At 46.2% G+C, this 25,830-nt stretch overlaps 1 protein-coding gene across 1 annotated transcript in view; it reads right to left on the reverse strand.

Annotated features, from left to right (window-relative positions):
- The window catches only part of SAMD12 (sterile alpha motif domain containing 12), a 413,590-nt gene that overhangs the window by 194,298 nt on the left and 193,462 nt on the right, over positions 1-25,830 (reverse strand). Inside the window, exon 3 of the mRNA XM_088450186.1 lies at positions 4,940-5,069. Within this exon, the coding sequence (XP_088306312.1) occupies positions 4,940-5,069 (130 nt within the window). The remainder of the gene's footprint in view (positions 1-4,939; positions 5,070-25,830) is intronic.

Raw genomic sequence — 25,830 nt, forward strand, 5'->3', positions numbered from 1 at the left:
CCAGTTCCTGCGAACGCTGGCGCACTGGCATTATGCCACCGAATGCACCCTGCTCCTCACTGTCACTACCAGAGTGAGTGATCTATTTTTTAAGCATTACAAATTTCTAAAACATTTATTATAAAAAATAAATAATATACTGTATGTAGATAAACCTCTGCGCGTGTCCGGTGCATCGCTCAAGCGTTTTATTTATACTATACTGTATATACTGTAGACTTTGGGATAGAAAATAGAATTCCCATAAATGCTGCAGGAGGCATCTTAAGTAAAAGGACACCCACTGCCCGCTTCTCTGATATGCTGCTGCGTACTAAGGGCCTGATTCAGAGCCGGACGCTATTTGCGCTCGATGTTCAGAAAAAGGGGCCGGCTATTTAAATTGAGGGCTCGCTCTTTGCGGTCTGTTGACGCCTCTATGTCTGAGCGAGCGAACGAAATATGCGCTCGCTATTTTGAAAAGACGCCCCCTGGCCGCTCGCATCATACGTCATCTCCGCTATTTATTAGATTAATCGAGTACATCGAAAGGCGTCTGAACTGCTCGCAGTGCTTGTGGTTGGATTTTCCTACCGCAATCATGCGAACAGTTCAGGCTAAGAAACAACCAAGTGACGTGGCCGATGACGCTGCTTTGTTAATTATGCACACCCTTAAAACGCCCGTTTTGACCGTTTGGCACGCCTGCGTTTGGATCTCCACTCCCCGTTTTCAAGCACCTTCCCCTGTTACCACCCACAAACGCCTCATCCTGTCACTCAAATTAGCTGGCACTCGCTATTTTGCGAGCGCTCGATTTCCGACCGCACTGACTGGTTGGCGCATGCGCATTACGACCCATACACATGCGCAGATGTGCGAACATCGCTCGGAGCGAACGAGCGGCCGCTTACAAGTGGCTCTGAATCAGGCCCTAAGAATGATTGCCGCAATTCCCCGATCTTCTGGCGCCTGGTCTAGGTTTGATTTCCCTGATTTGCGAATCCCAGACAAAATAAAAAAAAAGTATCAGGATCAGCAAGGCCTCCCACAACTTCATGAGCCTCCCACAACTTCCGGACAGGGCCGGCTCGAGGCAGATTCAACCAGTGCGATCAAACAGGGGCACCAGCGCATAGAAGGTGCACCCCTCCCAACCATACCCGATTTCAGCGTGACAGTACCATTTTTCGGGCACTGCCCCGTTGTACCACCATCGCAGGCCGAAGTGTCCCTAGGGCGGTCGGGAGGTTGGGCACCTCCACCGCCGCAGCCGTGTGACGGTGCCGGACTCCGGAGAAGAGAATGGATGCAGCGCGAGCACCCATTCAGTGCAGAAAGAGGGTTGGGGGCAGCCCAGCTACTGACGGAGTGCTGGGCTCGCCCCCAGCCTGACGTTAAACGGGAGGCACGCCCCCTAAGAACGTTATTTAGGGGGTGTGGTTTATGTTAATTAGGCCACGCCTCCATTTCCGAGCGGTTCCTCCTGGAGCCGGCCCTGCTTTTGGGAGAGTAGGCAAGTATGAGTGAAGATAGCAAAAAACGGTGGCATACTATATTTCACAGATGAAGGAAACTGGAGACTAACAAACGGACAGAGGGCCTGACTTAGAGAATTGCAGAGCTGCAGACAATCTCAAATGCAAATGAAGGTCTCTGTAGGAGACACCTCCTTGCTGCATCTGCGATCCCAGCCTGGGATCACTATGGCAACAATTGCTCCTTTTGCCGGGTGGCAGTAGCTGAAGCTTACCCCAGCCAGGCCGGGTCCTGGCAGCTTCGAGGCCAGGCAATCTGCCTCCACCAATGCAGCCCTGGCCTCGTCCTTCCAGGAAAGAATAGCAGCCCAGTAGCCATCTTGCTGCACTGGTAAAGTCCACTCCCTTTCAATACACTGGCTAGGCTTTCACCCTACTGGGGTCAGCAGCTCCATCTGGTGGGTTGGGCTTTGTGTGTTATTGGTATGGGAGTTGGAGGCCTCTCGCTTCTCTGCCTTTGTTGTCAGGGCAACTGGCCCATGCAGACTTGGCTGCCAAGAGCCGGGCTCGGGTGAAGGGGGCATGGCCTAATCATGGGAGGAGTGGCCACGTCCCGTTTAAAGAAAAAAAAAACTAGTTGCAGCACTGAGAACGGGGTTCTGTGAGCCCCTCAGCCCAGGGCATATCCGGGGGGAGGGGGTGCACGATCAGGATGATCGTTCCCCCCCCCATAGACAGAGGGGACTTCTACTGCAGCAGCAAGAAGTCTCCCTTTGCAGGCCAGCACACAGCAGAGTGTGCTGGGCGTTGTAGGACCCAGGCCCTGCCAGGCCCTTGCAGCAATCACGGGCTTGGGTAATTAGTACCCGCTCCCCCCCTCGGCACCATTGCATGCAGATGTTGTTCAAAGTAAACTTGTGTTAAGTCAAGTGGCTCCACTGATTAGCTGGCCATTCTTTCTTCCGCCAAAATACTATTTTATTCATATACCAAAGCTGAACAATTTTTATATCACTGATGTCTTGTGTTGTTATATTTATATTTTTTATATTTATATTTTTTATATTTATATAGTGTTTTTGGTTTAATGATTATTCATATGACATTGGAGCAGAAGCTGTGAAATGTCCATAGGGCGTTTAACAACAATCTATTAACAAATAAATTCAGGTTTGATTTTCTCAGAGAACCTGCCACATATATATTTATTCCCGTGGCTTTAGTTTCTTATTGTTCTAAAGCTTATTTTCTTCTGGTTTATATTTTTCCTTCACTTTGTATTCTCTTTAGCTCTGTGCTGGAAATATAAGTTACCGTCTCTTACAAAGGCTATACTTTTTACCCGTAACACGCTGCAAGGTGACTAGTGCTATTAAAAATATAATAAAACAATAATTCAAAGGTGTCATAGTCAAGGTCAGATGCCGTATTGTTCCCAGGCAAAAGTTTATTCTGTAAATAGAGAAAAAAGTTCTCAAGAGTTTCCAACCAGATCTTCCATAAATTTGGCAGGTTTGGGTAAATTGTTTTTTATTTCATATCAGAGAGTGAATGAGTATATGACACTTTCGGTAAAATCGAGGGCGTAAACCTTGGCCCAGGAGTATTTCATTTTTCCTAATGCTGAACATTTAATTAACATTTTAGATTTTTTTATTAGTTAGAATAAATGAATAATTAGTAAGAGCATTTCGGGTCTGATTCATAGGTAGACGCAATGTCCAAGTGCAGACGTAGTGGAGCGAGTTTTTTGCTACTGCGCATGCCCCAAATCCACACCGCGCATGTGCGGCGATGGACAATATATGGTGGGCGCGGTGTGGATTTATTAGCAAAGTAAGTGACAGGCACTGTAGTCAGCGTTTGGGGGAGGAAACAGGAGGGACTGCAAAAATGCAGGCGTGTCAGGTCCGTTTTCTGGAGGTGCTCTAATGAGCCTTTGCCAATTCGGAGAGGCTTCGGCGTCTTATGTTCAACTGGTACCATAAATTGGCTTTAAAGTTATAAAATGTGCAATCAATTCTCAAACTTTAATTAGGAATTAGAGCTAGCAACTCAATAGTAAAGTTTGTTATTCGAATAAGGACCCCCTTAAAAAAAAAAACATTAATAAGACTATAAAATGTAGCAACGTAAACCCGAAATTATAATTGCTAAATTTGACTCACCTGCTCCTGACCCATCCAGATGCCCCATGGAAAACAGAAGCATGGAGAATTCCGTTATTCTAATATAGAACTGATGAAACCGTTATGTTTTGTCACTATAAGATGGCAGCAGGGCTGAGGTGTAAGCAATTTGATCACTCTACAGCCACAATGCTTCTGCAGCTTCATACAACCTTGGATTTTGGCTGAGGCTGTAAGATGAGTTCTTTTAGGAATGTGGTAAGTGGCACTGAACAGTTGAGCACTCTAGAGACTTCCTGGTGTAACCTTTTCAGGAAACGCGTGAGAAAGGACTCATCTCACCAACATAAACAGACCCCCAAGTCACTGCGCTCGCTCCTGAAATGAGTGGCTGATGACCAGAACAGTAGTAATGTTGGGGTGGGTCATGTTGGTGGCCAAGGGCGGTAGCGGAAGTGTTGCCACAGGCGGGAGAAACGGGTGGAACGCGTCAAGTCATTGCACAAAATTATGGCATCAGGACACAAACTGCATGAACTCAAGAAACAGCAATATGAGAGCCCTGAAATCAGTGTGTCGGAGATGTAGAGGTTAAGACTACCCACACATTCATTCATTTATTTTCCTGAAACAACCACTTCTCCATTCCATCAGCCACAAGATTGGACAAACATATATAAGTGAATAGATTGACCATGATCTAGATTAAACTGACCACCTGTGGCAAGCCTATCAAACCAAACCAGGTCTTCTTGCATATGATGATTAGAAACAAATGTTCTGATGACGTTAATCAAGGCACCAATCTAATAAATTCATTGTTGGGCTGAAGGTCTCTATGAGCAACGTTCTAAATAATGCAAACAATGTGTATTGGCCATTTAACATTAAACACTATGGGATCAATTCAATTAGCCGTTTGGGGAGTGGAGGGGGTTGGGGTGAGTTGGTGTTGAAACGCAGCCAATGGCACCTCAACTCATCTCCCTTGTGGCCCGATCTCGTCCTGGACTTGTCAAATTTTGGAAGCAGCCCTATGGGGCTGTGAATAGAAATCTGCAAATAAAAGTCCGCAGGAGCTGTAAATGCATCGTATTTCCGCACTCACTCGTGCCGCTAGGGAACACCACTCGGCTAATTTAATTGACCCCTATGGGTGACAATCAGACCAGCAAAAATGGTTGAGTACGATCAGATCTGTCTATCAATGTCATGCCAAAATCCACAATCTTCACGTCACATTACAAACAGCCACGGATAAGCATAGACACTAGCGTTGCCACATTTATACACCAACAGGGCTGTGGAATTTTAAATATCTGGGAAAAGTGTACTAGTCTCCACCGACTTTACCAGTTATGTCGTGTTCCTTGAAAGACCCACTGTAGAGCTGATGCTGGTTGGGACAATGCTTCTTCAGCCACTTGCAGACGTCATGCTGTGTCCAGAACGCTACTGGTTTGGTTCCTTTACTGCTATTGGACTGAGGGGAAGAAAAAAAAAAAAAAAGTCAAACTATTTTCTAAAACTATTAACCAAGCAGGAAACTTTTGTTAATGGTTGGCAAAGGCGCCGTATATTTACTGCCATTGTTTCCCAAAAACAGACGTGGGTTATTAGTCGTTAGCTTTGATATACAGTATAAACATCCTACACATTTACTCATATAACATGTGGTGGGGGTGGTGGTAAGATATTCAGTTATTGATAATTAGGAATTGTGATACATTGAATAAAAATGTAACACTTCATCTGTAGAACAAAGTGGCAGTAACAAAACCTATACAATTCCGAGGCAAGGGACAATATCTGAACTGATTCTATATTCAGGTGGTGCTAGGTTCATTAGAGAACTGTATTTAAATATATTCAAAGATTCTCGACTCCCCGCTAGAAAGACATCGGTTCTATTTTGGGCACACAGCCACCGAGGATCTGCAGAGAAAAATATGTTCATAGTTAAGGAAACTAAACAGAAAAACAGCAACAGCGTGAAGCTAGAAAACAATAAGAACACAAAAGAACTTCAAACAACAAGACGGTCGTACAAGGGAATTCAAATTGCACAAAACATTATCATCACATTGCGAACTCGGCTCTGGCAGCTGGGAGACAAAGGCTTCAAAGTCCACTCAAATTGAGATTAGGTTAAAGGGCGATTGATGTCACAAAGAATGATTTATTTTATTCATATTTAAAGACGTCTTTAATTTTCATGGTCTGCTTTTTATATATTCCGCTTTATACCTTAATTTCTCAGTTTTATTAGTTATTTTAGGCTTCACAGTCAAAGGAATTCTTCCACCAAACTTTCTCTATCCAGTTGAGCTTACAATCTATTTTGTTGCATAGGAAATTAACCCATTTCTTGCTAAAATCTCATGGTTCTGGGCGTCGAGATGGCAGCATTGCAGGGTGAAAAATATAAAACTGTTCTGATGGGACGCTCTATGCGAAACAGGGCGTTCCTAGCTGGATTCAATCGGGGAACGTGAGCATAATGTCAAGTCGTATGTAAGGCAAGCGCTTCTCCGGAATGCTAATCAACTGCGAAATTATTCTAGTATACGCATGTTGTAATGCGTATGCATCTATGCGATTGCGCCGCCCTATTCTTATGTCTGCAAGAGTCATCATTATCATCGACACTTTCCCCTATCCCACGTTAGGTGCAGGAGATCCATCGGAATTTGGCGCATGCGTGACGCAGAATAGTGATCAAATCGGGCTACTTGCTCCAAATACACCCAAGAGACGGTTCCCTTGCCATCACTCGCATTGTTGCCGTCCATCTACCATCCATTTAGCGGCAGCAGAGAAGGATGCGTATGTTTGCAAAGATACGTATGCAGCCTGCAACGCCTTGCAAAGTAAGCAAGAAAAACCCGGATGTTGCCACATATTTGGGCATGACTCAGAATCAGGCCCAATATACTTAAGAAATTCAAGAAGGGGTGACAGAGCCATAACAAGGGCTCTGAGCGTCTTGTCCCAACCCTACCTCCTTTGCGCATGACGTCACGCATAGGAGACAGGGCAGCAGGCATCCAGAACTCCAGCAGTGCCCAGAGACAGACCCTTCAACATGTCCCCTTTCATCAGGTACAAAATGCTCTGCTCCTGGATTTCCCACCTGATTTATGATTGCAGTCACCTGTGTTAAACTAGTAAAGTGATGAGACAGGTGTTTCGCCACAGGTGGCTGCAATCAGAAATTAAGAAGGAAGTCCAGGAGCAGAGCATTTTGTACCTGGTGGAAGGGGTCATGTTGGTGGGTCTGTGGAGAGTCTTGAAGACGCTCAAGGCAGCTGTAATTATTGCAGGTTGCCTGCCTGTAGAATCCAAAGGACGCTACTGACTGCAGGGTGACGTTCTAAGCACCCTGCAGCCAGAAGCAAGGGCTGGCAACGGTGCCGCCCACAGAGCCTTGCTCTTTGTGCGACAGCACCAGTCACCCACACCCACCTCTAGTTACCGCCTCGAGGGGTGACATATTTGAGGGTAATTCTTGGTGTGGATTTGTGTGCAGAGCCTTTTCCCTGAAAATGCTCTGTTCTTGTTATTAGAGGAGCTGTCCTGTATATTCAATGAGACAACTGTTTTACCATAGATGTGTCTATGATACAGCCGTGCACATTTATACCAGTGTAGTAAAAGTATTCAAACACAAAAAAGGGACAATGAATAAACACAGCTCCAATAGTCCCTCATTCTCATGTTAACGGAGACGTACAGATAAAGCCAAACTGATCAGTAGTTTAACGGCAAAACATAAGTCAAAGTTAATGAAGGGGTCATCAAGTAGCGTCATCCTTTCATCCTTCCCAAAATATGCTTTTCCAGCAAAATCCACAACAACAAAAATATGCGCAGTCTGCTTTTACAGGGTCAACGCCAAAAAATAAATAAAAAATGGTGACTTACACTTGTGTATGTGCGAGGTGGCAAGCAGAATCATAAATGACTCCTAGTGACTTGTCCAAGGTCATTAACACTGGGATTCGCACAGTAGATCATTCTGTCATCGCTGTACTATATTATTTGGAGAGAAGCAGAAAGAACCTGGCGTTTAAGTTCTACAAAGCTCTACAGACATAAAGTAGCTGCCTGGAGCATTCAAGTGCTTGGGAACAGTGACTTTCAATTTTAGGAGTCATTTAAAACTGACAAAAAAACGAGGGAAAAGAAGATGCAATGGGAGCAAGATTGTTCTAGACCAGGGTTGGGGAACCTTTTTTCTGCCGAGGGCCATTTTGATATATAGAACATTATTTGCGGACCTGGTGCAGGCCACGCCCCCTGCACGTGATGTCACACGGGAGTGTGGCCACAAACAACGGTGATTATAGCAAAGCACAGAGCATCCTGTGGATACTCCGGGGAGCTGAAGGGCAGCGGAGTGACCGTCTGAAGTGCCCTAAGGATGCTCCAGGCGGCACTGCTGAATAGATTCTAGTTGTAGTCTGCCTTTCTAGGCACCCTGAGAAAACAGATGAAGCTAGCAGAAAAAAGCTCAGAGGGCCAGACCAAATGATTTCAAGGGCCTGATACGGCCCCCGGGCAGGAGGTTCCCCATCCCTGTTCTAGACAAATAGTATAACCAGGCACCGCAGAACAGAGGACTATCCCTTTAATTGGCTCCTTACTAATCTCGGCCACTTCGTAGGTAAATTATGGACATTTGGTGCATTTAGAGTAAATGTGACTCTTTCCCTCATAGTCTTATTCCATCAGTAAAGAGGACCCTTGTGCTAAGTTACCAGCATATGACGTACTGGACAACACTGAGTTCCTGATGGTACTACTGAATTGCTATCACATACATTTTATGGTAAACACTGACTTCCTGTCACATGACAATTTATGGTAAACACTGACTTCCTGTCACATGACATTTTATGGTAAACACTGACTTCCTGTCACATGACGTTAGATGGCAAAGACTGACTTCCTGTCACATGACATTAGATGGTAAAGACTGACTTCCTGTCACATGACATTTGATGGTAAACACTGACGTCCTGTCACAAGACATTAGATGGTAAACACTGACTTTCTGTCACGTGACATTAGATGGTAAAGACTGACTTCCTGTCACAGGACATTAGATGGTAAACACTGACTTCCTGTCACGTGACATTTGATGGTAAACACTGACTTCCTGTCACGTGACCTTAGATGGTAAAGACTGACTTCTTGTCACATGACATTTGATGGTAAACACTGACGTCCTGTCACAAGACATTTGATGGTAAACACTGACTTCCTGTCACATGACATTTGATGGTAAACACTGACTTCCTGTCACATGAAACATGACATTAGGGGCTTGATTCTTTATCGCATGTACTGCTGATGTGAGATGCACTGGAGCAATTTTTTTCTTCTGTGCATACGACTATGTTGCACTGTGCATGGCGCATAGGAGACGCATTTCTAAGGAGTCTTAGAAATGTGTTTAAAAAGTTTTGCGCGCTCCTGGGCGGTGACAGGGAGGTGATTTTGTTGCGGGCCTGTCGGCGAAAGTGATTGCATACACAGGAGACCACACTCAGGTGGAGAAAGTGCACTTGCCAATGGACTGCTGCAAGTTTGGACAGTGCGCCTAAAGATGCACCAATCGGTATTCCAGCGTCTACAGGCGCTGACAGTGAGCGTCTCAGTCCTCGCACAGTCAGACGCATGGATGTACACCAGAGAAGGGCTTTGTAGCAGACAACTAAAAATGCAGACACAGAATCACCCCCTAGATGTAAATGCTGAGTCACATGAGAATGTTAATCCTATATAAACGCTCCAAAAATGCAGGTGTGCGTAGCAGCGGTGTGACACCAGCCTTCCTCAGAGAGCAGAAAAAAACTACAGTACCTATATAATTATATAGGAGTCAGCATACATAGAGGACTCATGCGGACTCACAGTACTGACCTGGTTTTATAGCTTATTCCTTTATAATATGGCTCTTAATGGGGTACGTATCTCCTCGGACTTAGGAAGGCTTAAGGAAAAGTGGGTGCGACTTCATCACAAACTGAGCGCAGTTAGGAGGGCATTGGTAAAATTGGTGTTGAGTACAATTTGGCAGTGCAGCTTATTTTGTCCCCATTTTGGATGGGTAAAGGTTTTCCTCTCTCTGCTTGTAGCAGATGGTGTGCCACGTACTTTGCTGAAAAACTAGCATGGGAACCACAGTGCAAATCACCTCCACATCTTGTTAGAAGAATGTGTTTCCCTTTTTAGCTCTACCTGCCCGAGGACTCCACAAGTAAAGATTCTTCACACATTTACTCTGCCTGCAACATGTGCTCAGAAGCAAACCCATCTGATGTTTGGAAAGTCCTTGGTACTGGCAAGAGGACCAACCCCACAAATTTGTAAGGAAATTTAGACTGACAACTCAACATGTGGGAAAGCCATTCGTGGGTGCATGGTGCTTTGTTTTTGAAGATGCCAAGATCAACGGATTGGTAGGGATAATTGATCAAATCGGCCAAAGTATGATCCAGGTTATTATTAGGAGACCAATGTAAGGCAACAGCTACAGCCAATGGAACTTTTCATGAGAATGATGAACAGGGAGAGAGCTGCTGTATAGACAGGTAAAACTCCTATTAGTCAAGATCTAGACACAGGATCAATACTCTACTTACATATTTAAAAACTTGCAGTCAAATGTATTAGGGTGAGAGTTTAGAAAATGTGAGCGTTTAGCAGTAAACTCTCATAGTTTTTAAGCTCGTTCAATGTAATAGAGTCCGAGAACATGCACGATTTTAACGCTCATACAGATGTTTCCGTATTTTGAAGATGAAAATCGACCAATCTGAGAGTTTATCTGTCACATTTTCTAAACTCTCACCCTATTACGTTTGGACCTTAGTTTAGGATGTTCAGCATTCCAGTTTTACTATGGGATTTTTTTCTGGATACTTCGATCAAGGAGAGGCTGCTGATCAAGTCCAGTATTTATTACAGAAATGTGATGTCATAAGTGTTCTGCACAGGGGCGTTTTAAGAGAGGAGGGGGCCCGTGTGCAGCCTCCGTTTGGGCCCCCTCCTCTCTGACGGCGGCTCAGCGGCACTGGCTTCATGCCAGAATCTACAGCGGATGCGCGGGTCTCCGTGAAAATGGCACCTGCACCTACTTTCCCGGGGACATCTTTTCTGCGCATGCGCAGATCACTGGGAAAATGGCCACCGCCATTTTCCCAGTGAGTGTTTGCTGCTCTACAGCGCCGGTCCGGCGCTGCGGAGCAGCACTTCGGGAATCGGCGGAGAGGTAAGTATAATTACCTATGGGTGCAGGGTGTGCGGTGTGGGCCCTCCTGGAATCGGGGGCCCATGTGCCCCGCACACCCTGCACCCATTATAGATACGCCCCTGGTTCTGCAATAGCCTAAGTACCTCCAGGTTTTTTCACTACAGCGTGAAGCTGCAATGAAACAGTCTTACCATTTACCATTAGACTGTAATCTATAATGCATCTCTTCATATAGGAAAATACATATTATATATATATATTTATGAATAAATATCAATTGTAATAAAGTTTGACATGAAAAGAGACAAAGTGAACGTGTTTTTGTAGCCTTTCAAATCTCCCCCCCCCCCCCCCCCCAAAAAAGAAAAGATTTAAGTGGGCAATTTTCCATTCAGCGCAGAAAAGCGCACACTGCATTAGGCTATGTGTTTTGAAAATTTCTTGCATTGTGAGGAAAATAGAAATCAATAGACTATATGGGAAACCGTGACTTAAGGTAATACACATAAATAAATTGTAATTGTGTATTTGCACAGTTCTTAAGAGCAATATGAAGCAAATCAATACGGGCTCCCAAGAAATGGTGTTACTGCACACAGCATAAAAGACTCTTCAAATGATTATAGCTGCATTTTAGATTTTTTTCTGCGAGAAGCAGATGACTTCAGAGACGTTTTATCTTACGCTAACATACAGCTCCTGCTGTCAGTCTAGGATGGGATCTCAGTGAAACTATGGGGCTGAGGCTGTAAAATTAAAGTAATTTAGTATTGAAAAAGCTGCAAGCAAAAATGACACATTTCTGCATATTTATATATCTATATAATAACACTGCACAACAATGAAAATGTTTCCGATGTGAAAATAGTTACTTCTAATTGATCTCAGCATACAAAGAATGAATATGACATTTAAAACTCTCAGTTAGCTCTGAGTTCCGAGATATAGCCCATTTATGACGATGTAGGGGTATTCCTAGTGACGTGGGCAGAATGGAGAGAATCTTACCAGCAATCTGCGTTCCGCCCAGAGGGGGCGGGGCCTAATGACCCAATTAAATGAATCAGTTATTTGCCCCCTCCCCTATTCAAATATATGCGATTCACGGGATTACCCACACAAGATAACTGTGGTGCACTGAGTGACAAGCATAGTGAGCGATTCCACCAAGACATCTCAGCAATGGAACAAAGATATCAGGGTAGGTGATCACTACTGTTGGACAGTGACAAGAGATGTCCCAGAAGAGGAGTACAAGCGACAAGCAAAGAGAAAGCACCCCCATGTATAGGCCACTATATTACATAGTACTTTCCTATGCTGTATGTTTGTTTCGTATACCAGGGCCGCAACTAGGGGGGGGCTGGAGGTGCACGTGCACCGGGTGAGCCGCTGTACCTGGTGCCAGTGACCTCCAGCCCGGCGCTGCAGAGAGGCTCCAAGCCGGACGTCCGCTGGTAATATTTATTACCAGCGGGCGCCCGGCTCCTTCTCTGCAGCGACGCGGTGTAGCCGGAGCCGGAGTTCTCTCCCGAACTCCAGCTTCCGGCTCTCCCCACGGGCACTATGGGGGAGACGTCATGACATCTCCCCCATAGTTCCAAGGAGCAGCCGGCGGACCGGACGCGACGCTGGATGCAGGAGCGAGGTTCAAGGTAAGTAGTTTTTTTTTTAATAAGCTGCACTACAGGGGCATTATTATGGGGGCAGGGGCATTACCACAGGGGCATTACTATGGGGGCAGGGGTATTACCACAGGGGCATTACTATGGGGGCATAGGCAATAAGGGGCATTACTAATGGGGCATGAGCACTACAGGGGCATTACTATTGGGGCATGGGCACTACAGGGGCATTACCACAGGGGCATTACTGTGGGGGCATGAGCACTACAGGGGCATTACTGTAAGGGCACTACAGGGATATTACTATGGGGCATGGGCAATACAGGGGCATTACTATGAGAGCATGGGCACTACAGGGGCATTACTATGAAAGCATGGGCACTACAGGGGCATTAATATGGGAGCATGGGCACTACAGGGGCATTACTGTATGGTGGGCACTACAGGGGCATTACTATGGGGGTATTAACATATGGGCATTACTATGGGGGCATTACAATATGGGCACTACTGCAGGGGGAATTACATGGGGGGCGCCAAATTACTGTCTTGCCCCTGGTGACAAAAATCCTAGTTTCGGCCCTGCGTATACTGTATGTTTGTTTCGTTTTGTGTTCTTATTTGTGATTGAATTAAAACAACTTATTTATTTGTTAGCAAAAAAATATCAGATTATTTTAAAATAGCTTTTCACTATGACTATATTCCTAATGTACATACAGTATAGTGCAAGTAGTGTAGCTCAAAAAATAGAGCTAGTAAAAACATTCTGAAATCATTTTAGTTTTTCTTGACCTCAAATTAGTAATGTATGACTATTTTTAGAAAGGAAACAAATGAAAAGTATTAATTTGTTGTACAGTGTAATTAGATAAGGTCTTCCAGTCTCCAAAATGCATTAAATGGGTGGCGCGCGCCTCGGCTCCCATTGCAAGAGATACGGGACATACCCGGTGCCACAGAAGAGGAATGGAGAAGTAGTAAGTTTTGGACACGGTTGAAGGTGGGGTGGAATGAAACAGAGAAAGGGAGGGAGGGAGGTAGGGATAAAGCAGAGTTGGGACAAGGGGGCATGCTGGGCCAGACTGAAGAGTCTCTTCCTTTACTAGTGTGTGTGTGTATGCGTGTACCTGTATATGTCATATATACAGTACATACACACAAGTGCCAAAAACCATCATGGGATAAGTGCACTAGCCCGGCGAAGTGCAGCAACTCGTCTCCCACAGTACCCTGATATTTCTAAGGCCATGATCATGGGTCCAAATGGACCACCACGTCCCATAAATGCTTGATTGGATTCATGTTGGATGAACGTGCTGACACCGTTCGTGGGAACTCTCTAGAATGCTTCTCCAACCAATTCTGGACAACTTAGGACCGATGACTGGGTGCATTATCCTGCAGGAATATTCCATTGTTGTGGGGATACATGAAGTCCATGAAGGGCTGCAATTGGTTATCAAACAATGAAACATAGCGGTTACCTGTCAATGACATGTTCAGGCGGACCCAAACATACCCCACACCATTATTGAACCACCACCAGTCTGCACGGTGCCTTGTTGACAACTGGGGTCCATGGCCTCATGGTGTCTGCACCACACCCGAAACCCTACTATCAGCCTGAAACAACTGGAACCATAACTCATCAGGCCACCACACATATTGCCGGTCTTCCAGAGTCTAATTAGCAATGTCACAAGACCAGGTGAGGCCTTGTGTTCGGTGCCGTAGTATTAACAGGGGCACTCTGGTGGGTCTTCTGCTCCCATATCCCATGGAAGCTATAGAATGCTGCACTGGCCTGCTGGATATGTGTCTGGTACCTCCTGCATTGAATGTGGATGTGATTTGTGTCAATGTCGCTTGTCTGTTACCACGGACAATTCTGACTAGACAGACACCACTGGTCACGATCATTAAGGACCCGTGGTCAGCCACTGCACTGTCCACGGTAGTTGGCAATGCCTTCCATGAGGTATTCCCGATAAACAAGTGACACCATAGTTCGAGGATTGTTAAATGTCCGCACAACTTCGGATATGGAATGTTCCATCTGTCAGGCACCTTCTATCATGCCCAATTCGAACTTTGATAATACATTTTAGCCTAGCCGGTGTACCTTCTGACTCACGAGATGTCAGATTACAACTGATGCAGCTCTGGGACTTTCCAAGATGTCACAGTATGGTGGCACCATGTACCATTACCTTTACATACTGCTATCCCATGACTTTTGGCACTTCAGCATATATACCAATGAGCCATGACATTAAAGCCACTGACAGGTGAAGTGAATAACATTGATTTTGTCATTACAATAGCATCTGTTAAGGGGAGTGACATATTTAGTCAGTGTGTGCTTCACTGGGGAAGAGAAGGCACCAGGATGCACTTTGGGAAGGCATGTGGATTGAAAGATCTACAGTAAAAAGGTAGACAATGTCTAGATAGACACCAGATGTTAGACAGACAATAGGTCGAGAGGGACAGCAGGTCGGCACACTAATGGTCAACATGTGAGAAGGTCAACAGGTAGAAATTGTTGACATGGTCAAAAGGTCGACATGAAAATGGTCAACGACAAAAATTGGTCGACACTTTTTTTTTTTTTAACCCTATTCTTCACCCTAACCTTAACCCTCCCCTTGGTGCTGTACCCTAATCCTCCCTCCTGGTGCCTAACCCTAACAGTTGGGGTAGGTGTCAGACCCTAACTGTCCCTGTTAGTGTCTAACCCTCCGGTAAGTGACTAACACGAACCCTCCTTCCTGGTGCCTAACCCTAACCGCCAAGGTAACTGCCTAACCTTAAAAAAAAAAAAACACGCGTTGGCCAATTTTTTTGTGTCGATCTTTCGACACTGTCGACCATTTGTACAGGTCGAACTTTAGTGTGTCGACCTTTTTTCGCCGTCGACCTATTGACTGTCTAACATCTGGGGTGGTATTCAACTGTTTTTGCGGTCCGGATCCCCGTCTAAAGTGACAGGAGATCGCGGGGCTCTATTCAATTGATGCCCATTTTCGTGCTGATCACGCCCATAGTGGTCGGGATGCCCAAACAGGTCACTTTTCGCCCATTTCAGCTCGCACCCTCCTGGGGCTGCGAGCTGAAATGGTGCGCTGGCAGCTGATCGCGCCCGACAGGAGCAACAATTGAATAGCTCCTGTTGGGCGCGACAGGGAGCGAAACAATTGAATACCGCCCAAGGTGTCTATCTAGACATTGTCTACCTTTTTACTGTAGATCTTTAGACCGGATCCCATGAGAAGAAGGCAAGCCGGCGGAGGCAGTGTGATGCTCTGGGCAATGTTCTGCTGGGAAACCTTGGGTCCTGCCATTCATGCGGATGTTACTTTGACATGTACCAACTGCCTAACATTGTTGAAGACCAAGTACACCCTTTAATGGCAACGGTATTCCCTGACGGCAGTGGCCTCTGTCAGCAGCATAATGCGCCCTGACACACTGCGAACATTGTTCAGGAATGGACTGAGGACCATGACAAAGAGCTGAAGGTGTTGACTTGGCCTCCAAATTCCCCAGATCTTGATTCAATTGAGCATCTGTGGGATATACTGTAAAAACAAGCCCGGGATCCCAGCTGTCGGGATGCTGGTGGTCAGAATACCAACAACGGCATCCCGACAGTCAGGAACCCGACACATCCACGTACGTATACCAACACTAACCCCTAACCCTAATCCCCCCCAAAGCCTTACCCTACCCCTAGTGCCTAACCTTAACCCTGCCCCCCGCAGTCTAACCCTAACCCTACCCCTAGTGCCTAACCCTAACCTAACCCTAATACTTACCGACGGGATTACCAGTCAGATGGATATTTTTCAGTATTAAGCATTTATCAATAAATGCAGCCTCATAGTTTATTATATTAAGATTAAGGGGCCTATTCATTAAACCTAAAAATTCGATGGAGATAATTAGCTTTAGAACTCTCATGGAGTTCTACTTAATTATAGGTGGAATTCATCATTCCACCTCTCCATAAGTATCTATTCCGAAAAGCCGTCATTTTTGCGATGACAGCTTTTCGGGAAATAGATACTTTTCCCTGCCTACACTACCTTATCGCATCTGGAAACAGTGCTGCGCATGCGCTGTTACATCTGTAAAACCAGCGTATGCGCAGCACTGCCTACAGATGCGGTAAGTTTGTGTACCCCCCCCCCCCCCCAACTTACCTGTCCGCGCAGCAGCCTCCGGCTCCGTCCTGCTTGTCTGTCATGTGGTTTCCCAGCAGACCACATGACAGATTAGAAAAAAGAAAAACTTTTCTTTTTCTAAACTTTCTTGTGCTCTGCTGGGGAGCACACATGTCCGACCAGCCTCCGGAGCCTGAGGACGGAGCAGAGCGCCGGAGGGACTCGTCGGGGGACCTGCACACACGGATACAGGTAAGTTTCACCTGCTATTCGCCACCTCACAGTGGCGAATAGTAACTGCATCAAATTCCGAAAATTCTTAATTTTCGGAATTTGATGAATACCACAATTTCCACATCCCTATACTAATGTACTAATGTATGGGGAGTGTGGAAATTAACGCAGGGGAACTTAGCAAGGAGATATCTGTTCATGAATACCAAAATAAAGTTATTTAAGGAAAATGTCCTTAAAAACGTTATTTTAGTTTTGATGAATAGGCCCCATAAACATAAATTTATTCTATACGCTTACATTTTATAAGTGTACAAGAAACAAGAATCCTGTCCTGTGGTGAATATCCGTATTTCTGGTCCACTGGTGTCAATCAGATCTTTGCCCCAGATTAAAGAAGTGCAAAGTCCATAAAAGGTACGTTGTAAATATTTGCAGTTCAAATAGTGGTAAGTACCATCTAGGAGGTAGGTCAAATAGGAGTCCTAACACTGGACGAACAACGTTGGGACTGCACATCACAGGGAGTGTGGCCAAACACCGCAGGAGCATGACCACGCATCACCAGGGAATGTCCCGTTCCCCTTTCCTAAAAACATAATTTACATGCCAAATAAATTCCTACTCACTCTGTAGGTAATTATTATAGTTAGTCTCACTCTGTAGGTAATTATTATAGTTAGTCTCACTCTGTAGGTAATTATTATAGTTAGTCTCACTTTGTAGGTAATTATTATAGTTAGTCTCACTCTGTAGGTAATTATTATAGTCTCACTTTGTAGGTAATTATTATAGTTAGTCTCACTCTGTAGGTAATTATAGTTAGTCTCACTCTGTAGGCAATTGTTATAGTTAGTCTCACTCTGTAGGTAATTATTATAGTTAGTCTCACTTTGTAGGTAATTATTATAGTTAGTCTCACTCTGTAGGTAATTATTATAGTTAGTCTCACTTTGTAGGTAATTATTATAGCTAGTCTCACTTTGTAGGTAATTATTATAGTTAGTCTCACTTTGTAGGTAATTATTATAGTTAGTCTCACTCTGTAGGTAATTATAGTTAGTCTCACTCTGTAGGTAATTATTATAGTTAGTCTCACTCTGTAGGTAATTATTATAGTTAGTCTCACTTTGTAGGTAATTATTATAGCTAGTCTCACTTTGTAGGTAATTATTATAGTTAGTCTCACTTTGTAGGTAATTATTATAGTTAGTCTCACTCTGTAGGTAATTATTATAGTTAGTCTCACTCTGTAGGTAATTATAGTTAGTCTCACTTTGTAGGTAATTATTATAGTTAGTCTCACTCTGTAGGTAATTATTATAGTTAGTCTCACTTTGTAGGTAATTATTATAGTTAGTCTCACTCTGTAGGTAATTATTATAGTTAGTCTCACTTTGTTGAATTTAAAATATATTTATTAAAAGTTATGTTTTAGAAAACACCCGTTTTTTTCTTCTTTTGTCATGTAAGCCATATCTTAGGAATTTAGCATACAAGCAGTGCAGCCGCCAAGGGTCCTTTCTTTCTTTGTTGCATTATTTCTTCAGCAACAAATCCCTTTGAGCAGGGCCATAACTAGGGTAGTGCGACCTGTGCACAGGGCACCGCAGGGCAGGGGGCGCTGTTAGACCTGTCAGTTTTCCTGTGCATTATCATTCTCACTTGTAGCTTCCTCTTCTTTTATCCCCAGCATCTCCTGGCCTCCCCTGTTTCTTCCCTGGCCCTTCCCCATAAGGCCATGGCCCTTTTTCGGGTGCACTATCTTATGTCCCTATTTAAAAAAAATGGGTGGGGTGGCACCAATTCTTTCTCTGGCACAGGGCACCAAAATGTCCAGTTACGGCTCTGCCAAATAATGCCAACACACACATTGGCACCCAGTTTTGCAGGGCAAAACTGACTGCAGAGGCAGCTCGAAGGGCAGTCTACAAGGGCCATCGCCCAGAGCACTGTAGCCTGGTAGTGCAGCAGGGCTACCACTTGTCCAGAATTCACAGCTTCTGCCCTCCCAGCCCCTTAGTCTCCACCTTGTTCCGTCCATCTCGCCCCCTTGTCTGCCTCGCCTCCCTTCCTGGTCCATGCAGCTGCTGCCTCACCTCTACTCCATCCCACCCCCGGTGCATGCTACCTTCCCCAGCTACATATTGCCTCCCCATGCATAGGCAAACGCAGGGGGGGGTTCCGTCTGCCTGGAAACCCCCCTCCCCAGACCACACCATGACCGCTATAGGAATAGTAATATAATAGAATGTTACTATCGCTGCATGTTTTTCTCAGTATCACAAATGAAATAATTAGTACCAACTGTGGATCTTTTAACATGTATCAGCCAATAACCTGTGCACCAACTAGGAGATCTGGAAAACATGCACTGTTAGAGATGTACTGCTATAGAGCCCAATATGTATATATATATGTCCAGGGTAGGGATGTGCAGGCTCGGATAGGTTCGAGTTTGCACGCCGAGTTCGGATTTTTCCGTCCAAAAAACGGGACTCAGAAAGAGGCAAAACGTCATCTTGCATGGACAAACATCATCATTCCTGGAGTCCAGGAGTGATGATGTTTGTCCATGCAAGATGACGTTTTGCCTCTTTCTGAGTCCCGTTTTTTGGACGGAAAAATCCGAACTCGGCGTGCAAACTCGAACCTATCCGAGCCTGCACATCCCTAGTCCAGGGCAGTGCTAGGTTCTTCTGCTGCTCCTCCAGGCTCCCGGACTTGCTCTAATAGTCTGGAATGGTGCCCACAACTAAAATAAATACATTCTACTCAGGCAGGATGGCCTACTGATGCATCTAATGGCTTACTGTGATCCCTGGTCCTCTATATGTTGGAATTAATACACACAATACACTTTGTATGATGCTTATTACAGCTGGTTAAGTACCAATTCTGCCCTCTTAATTGACAGGCCACACTTGCTCTAAAATTAAGCATTTGGAAACCCCCCTCTGGAAATCCTGCATTTGCCACTGTCCCCATGCTCCATATTGCTTTCATCCTTCCTTCTCTGTGGTGCTGCCTCCCCCTTGCTCTATACAGCGGCTGCATCTTTTCTGGTCTGGGGCCAATGACTGACCCCTCAGGGGGTTTCACATGGTCCCCCAGTAAGGTCATGGAGCTTCCAGAGGAAGACTGGAGCCGCCCAGCCTAGAGAACAGTCATGTAGATCGTGGAGACTACTGCTTAGGTGGGAATCAGTATGATTTACCGCTGGACCTAAGTCCGGCAGATTAAATCCCGGAAGTGAAGTAAGTAAATTAACTAACCCTAACCCCCCCTCCCCCCTAACGCTAACCCTCCTTTAGGGGTTCCTAACCCTAACCTCTCCCCCTAGTGCCTAACCCTAACCTCCCCCCTGTAAGTGCCTAAACCTAACCCCCCCTCCCCGCAGCCTAAACCTAATCCTCCCGGGGGGGGCCTAACCCCACTTCCCCTGTCCTAACCCTCCTGAGGGGTGCCTAACCATAAGTCCCCCCGGGAGCCCCTAATTTAACCCTCCCCCCACACGGCTGTCCGCGCCCGCCGCCCAGTTTACCTCCGTTCGGTATGTCGGGCATCGGGCTTCCGGCATAGAGATAATGATAGGCGTCGGGATATAATTAGACCTGACAGTCTGGAAGCCGGTGGTCGGCATTTCGACCGTCGGCTTCCTGACTACATACCCTTAGGGGAGTGTACATGTTTTAAACTTGTATTTTTGTCCCAAGCCCACTAGTGTAGGGTACAGAGGGGTCAGTAAAAATACTAATCCCAAGTACTGTACTTAGTAGACTATTGTTGAACTAAGATGCAAAATGCATGATAAATTACGCATTCTGGGTAAAAATAAAGCAAGCGTCAGAGGTCCGATACTAGTGACCAGCGCCATGCATTGTTCCAGGTATCGTTATGCTGACTGAATAGTACTTACTTTCCAGCTTGATCAGGACAAGGCTGTGAAGATCGGGTAGGAGGTACAGAGCTCTCAAGTTGGGACTATTCTGTCAAAATGTGGGACAGTTGGGTATACACAATGCACACTAAAAGCAGCAGCAGGGTGAAAGGTCGCCCTAAGCTGGTACTCCCCGACTACGATGCATGTGACATCAGAACAAACTTATGGATGCGCCCTGGGGCATGAAGGGCCCACGGGGAAAGGCAGTGGTCGGGTCCCATGCTGAAAGGGTGAGACCAGCCTCCAGAGAAGTGTGGCCAGCCAACCATTACAGAGGACATAGCCGCCAGACAACATGGATACTACATTGTATGGTCTGTTCATCCATGTTCCTGCTCTTCTAGGTAACCAGGGGCGGATTGGCCGTTGCCTACAGCGGGAAGATTCCCGGTGGGCCGATTGGTGTGTGGGGCCGCTTGTCATCTGTGGCCCCGCCCCCTTTAGCAAGTCCCTGTCATGGCTTTCTTTCATGACAGGCAGCCCACCGGCTGCCTGTCACAGCTAATAGTGCGGCCCACGGCTGTTATCGCGGGAAGAGGAGAGGCTCCAAGTCCCACCCAGCTGAAGGAGAACAACGTGCGCCACAAACGCCGGCCAGTGATGTCACGCACCTCGGAGGTAGAGGCTGCACAGCAGGTCCGGGACCGGCAGGAAAGGTAAGGTGCTTCCTGATAAACTAGACGGGGGAGACAGCAGTGCTGACGATGCCCGCTCACCATCTCTGCACTTCATCGGGCCCCTACCTGCTGCTTGCTAGCCGGACTGTACAGAGGGCTCATAGGAGACATGACTGGAGATAGTTGGGGGTGGCCAGGAGACTCAATTTGCAGGCCAGTGCTGTCATTAGCACCTGCTGCGGCCAGCCTGTCAGTCCTGCTTGCAGGACATTTTATTTGAAAGACTGACAGGCTGCCTGCAGAGCAGGCTTGCCTACCCTCCCGATTTGGCCGGGAGCCTCCCGATTTTTGGGTGCCGCTCCCGGCCCCCCGGAAAGGCAGGCAAGCCTCCCAGAAGTCTCACACCCTCCCCCACCTCCCCCCTGAAAAAAACAGAAATCCCCGCAGCGGGGGGCCCGGTGACGCGATTCGCGCAGAATCGCGTCATCGTGGCCCCGCCCCCTGCTTCACAATGCCGAAAATCACGGCATTGTGAAGAGGGGGCGGAGTCACGATGACGCAATCGTGCGGCTCCGCCCCCAGTGTGACCCAAAATGGCTGCCCCGGCTCCGCCCCCAATGGCCGACCCCGCCCCCCGCTATTAGCCGACAATCAGCTCCCTCCCGGAAGGCTGGAGCTGATTGTCGGCAAGTATGCTGCAGAGCTGCACTGGCTAATGGATTTCTGTCTGGGGGGCTAGTCTGTACTAAGGGGGAAATGATGATCTGTTTGGGGGGAAGGGGTTATTCTGTTCTAGGGGCAAATGATCTGTCTGGGGGGGAGTGGGGTTATTTAGTACTAAGGGGAGATGATTTATCTGGGGACTGGGCTATTATGTGCTAGGGCAGGATGATGGCGCTGGGGAGACGCAGAATGACGGCGCTGGGGAGTCGCAGGATGACGGCGCTGGGGAGACGCACATTTGTCCTGGCCAAAAACTTCTGTTACTAAGGGGCCTATTTATTATGTTAATTATCCGGGTCCGAACGGACCCGGATAATTAACATTCCATCTCGCTGCGAGCGCCAGAGCAATTCATCATTGCTCCGGCACGGAGACAGCTGATACAAAAATCAGCTGTCTCCCCGAAGTGTTTCACTGCTCCTTTCGGAGCAGTGAGACAAGTGCACGAGTGACCTACATGTCACACATGCGCACAAGAGCCCTGACGTCCAGCAGAAGGAGCCGGACAGGGGGGGGGAGGGATCCAAAAGGATCCTTCTTCACAACCCGGACCTGTTTACCTGCAGTCAAGCTCCCAAATTATGACATTTTCGGAGCTTGATAAATTCTGTCACCATACTATTGTATGGGGTCAGCGGGCCATTCCGCAAGAGGATGGCCTGATATCTCCTGCTGTACCTTCTTGATGAATGACCTGATAACTTAATTTCTACAATTGCAGGTGAACATGTTAATTATACTTGCTTTTGTAGAAATTAAGTGATGATGAATAGGCCCTTAAGTATTATCTAGTCGAACTACTGTTGTATGATGGTGACATTGGCTTTATTGCTACGCAAATAGGTGGTTTCCAGACCATGTGATCTCCTTCATGAATAGTGACTACCGACTTTAGACACGGCTGGTCCAGGATCAATTTCTTCAGAGGTTCCCCATTGCAGAGAAGTCATATAGGTAAGAAAATGCTCATTCACATGCTGTGTTTACTTTATTCAATTGAAAGAGGGGCTGCGGGCATGCACATCAGCTCCTCAAGCGGTGAGTATACCCCCAGCATGACGAAAATGGCAGGGAGTGGCTTGCGGGCATGGCATATCATGTGAGGCCACACCCCTTTCCGTGAAGCCACGCTTATTTTTTTTGGCGCCTTTTACCAACGCGTGTGTTTGTATGGGGGCACACCGGGCCTCTATTTCAGATTTTCCAGGACCACTTTCAATTCCCAATCCGCCCCTGTAGGTAACTGACTCTGTAATAGAGTAACAATGTATAATTCAAGTGCACTGACTAAAACCTGACATTAAGGGCTCTATTTACTACATTCCGCATATTGAATGCAGATTGTAGTGTGATATTAACGACAATATCACAGGGATTTACTACAAATCCCTTGCAGGGACAGAGCTTGCGATAAAGCTCTGTCCCTGTGAATCCCCTCCGCACACTAGTCACGGTATTTTCGGAGAAAATACCGTGACAAAGTGTCCGCGCATGCGCCGACCGGCCACCGTTGCTACCCGAAAGGCGCTAAGCCCCACCCCCCAGCACTAAACCTATGAGCGCGGCGGTAAAGTGGGCGTGTACTGCTACATCTGAGAGGTGTAATGAGCCTCAAAGTAGTTAATAAAATGATCTACTTGTTGCTGAAAACACTGATACTTTTCAGAAAATGCATGTAGCCATAGGGATCAGTGTGCCAGGGAAATTGCACTGATGATCCCATTTGAATGTATATATCTCTGATTGATTGATTGATTGATATATATATATATATATATCAATCAGCTTAATTATGGGGGTAAGGTGTAATCAGGGAGATTGCTGCTATTTCAGGGAGTCAGGGAGATTGCTGCTATTTCCGGGAGTCTCCCTGACAATCAGGCCATACTTGCCTACCCTCCCGATTCGGCCGGGAGCCTCCCGAAAATCGGGTGCCGCTCCCGGAGCCCCAGAAAGGCAGGCAAGCCTCCCAGCCCCAGTGAGCCAGCTGTATAAACCCCGGCAGCTGCCCCCTTTTCACCGCGAAACCCCTCCCCCCGTGTGGTTGCCCAACAGCTCACTCCCGGAAGGAGGGAGCCAAATGTCGGCAACCCTGAATCAGGGAGAGTTGGCAAGTGGGGCTTCAGGCAGTGGGGCCCACCGGGGAATTTCCCCTATACGCCCGTGGGCCGGTCCAACCTTGAGGCAGTGACTGTGCAGCACCCATGGCCTTGCGCCCTTCAAAACTGCAAAATATAGGTGCAGATTTACCAGGGGTCAGTTCCAAGCTTCAGGATGCAGGCATTTACTAGAAAGTAATAGGTGTACAATCTGGTGTTTTTGTGTAACTAGGACAGATCTGCACTTTCATAAATAACTTTTACTGATTTGTGTCGTTGGATTATTTTTTACAATATTTTAATTCATCCGTGGTTCTTTTTTCTGTTTGGTTTATATCTCAGCACTTTGCATATGATAAGTGACTTTCAGGTGCATGTGTGACTGTGTGTGACTGTGTATATATGTGTGTGTGTGTGACTGTGTGTGTGCGTGACTGTGTATATGTGTGTGTGTGACTGTGTATATGTGTGTGTGTGTGACTGTGTATATGTCTGTGTGTGTGACTGTGTATGTGTGTGTGACTGTGTATGTGTGTGTGTGTGACTGTGTTTTATGTGTGTGTGACTGTGTATATATGTGTGTGTGTGTGACTGTGTTTATGTGTGTGTGTGACTGTGTGTGCGTGACTGTGTATATGTGTGTGACTGTGTGTGTGACTGTGTTTATGTATGTGTGTGTGTGACTGTGTGTGTGCGTGACTGTGTATATGTGTGTGACTGTGTGCGTGACTGTGTGTGTGACTGTATTTATCTGTGTGTGTGAAAGTGTATATGTGTGTGTGTGACTGTGTGTGTGCGTGACTGTGTATATGTGTGACTGTGTGTGTGCGTGACTGTGTATATGTGTGACTATGTGCGTGACTGCGTGTGTGCGTGATTGTGTATATGTGTGTGTGTGACTGTGTATGTGTGTGTGACTGTGTTTATGTGTGTGTGTGTGACTGTGTATATGTGTGTGTGTGCGACTGTGTATATATGTGTGTGTGTGACTGTGTATATATGTGTGTGTGTGTGACTGTGTATGTGTGTGTGTGACTGTGTATATATGTGTGTGCGTGTGACTGTGTATATGTGTGTATGTGTGACTGTGTGTGTGTGACTGTGTATATGTGTGTGTGACTGTGTATATGTGTGTGTGTGTGTGTGTGTGTGACTGTGTATATGTGTGTGTGTGTGACTGTGTGTATGTGTGTGTGCGTGACTGTGTATATGTGTGTGTGTGACTGTGTATATGTGTGTGTGTGACTGTGTATATGTGTGTGTGTGTGACTGTGTGCGTGACTGTGTGTGAATTCCTCTACCTCGCAGTTACCTGTGTAATCCCATTTCTTACTCCTGTCACTAGCTTTCTGCATCCTTTATCAGGATTTAACCTTTGGCAGCAAACACTTAAACGCACAAAGGTATAAGTCTTTCTCTCCTCACCTCTGTCAGCCAATATAATCTCTGTCAGCTCCCCAATTGGGGATGGCGAATGTACATTTCGAAAGAGTTGAATGCAACTGTAACCTTTGCTCATTTCTATTAATGCTAGACATTTGTGTCTCCTGGCATTTTATTTTGTACATCCTGT

The sequence above is a fragment of the Taudactylus pleione genome, unplaced genomic scaffold (genome assembly GCF_031769625.1).
Source record: "Taudactylus pleione unplaced genomic scaffold, aTauple2 ptg000510l, whole genome shotgun sequence".
Classification (NCBI taxonomy): Eukaryota; Metazoa; Chordata; class Amphibia; order Anura; family Myobatrachidae; genus Taudactylus; species Taudactylus pleione.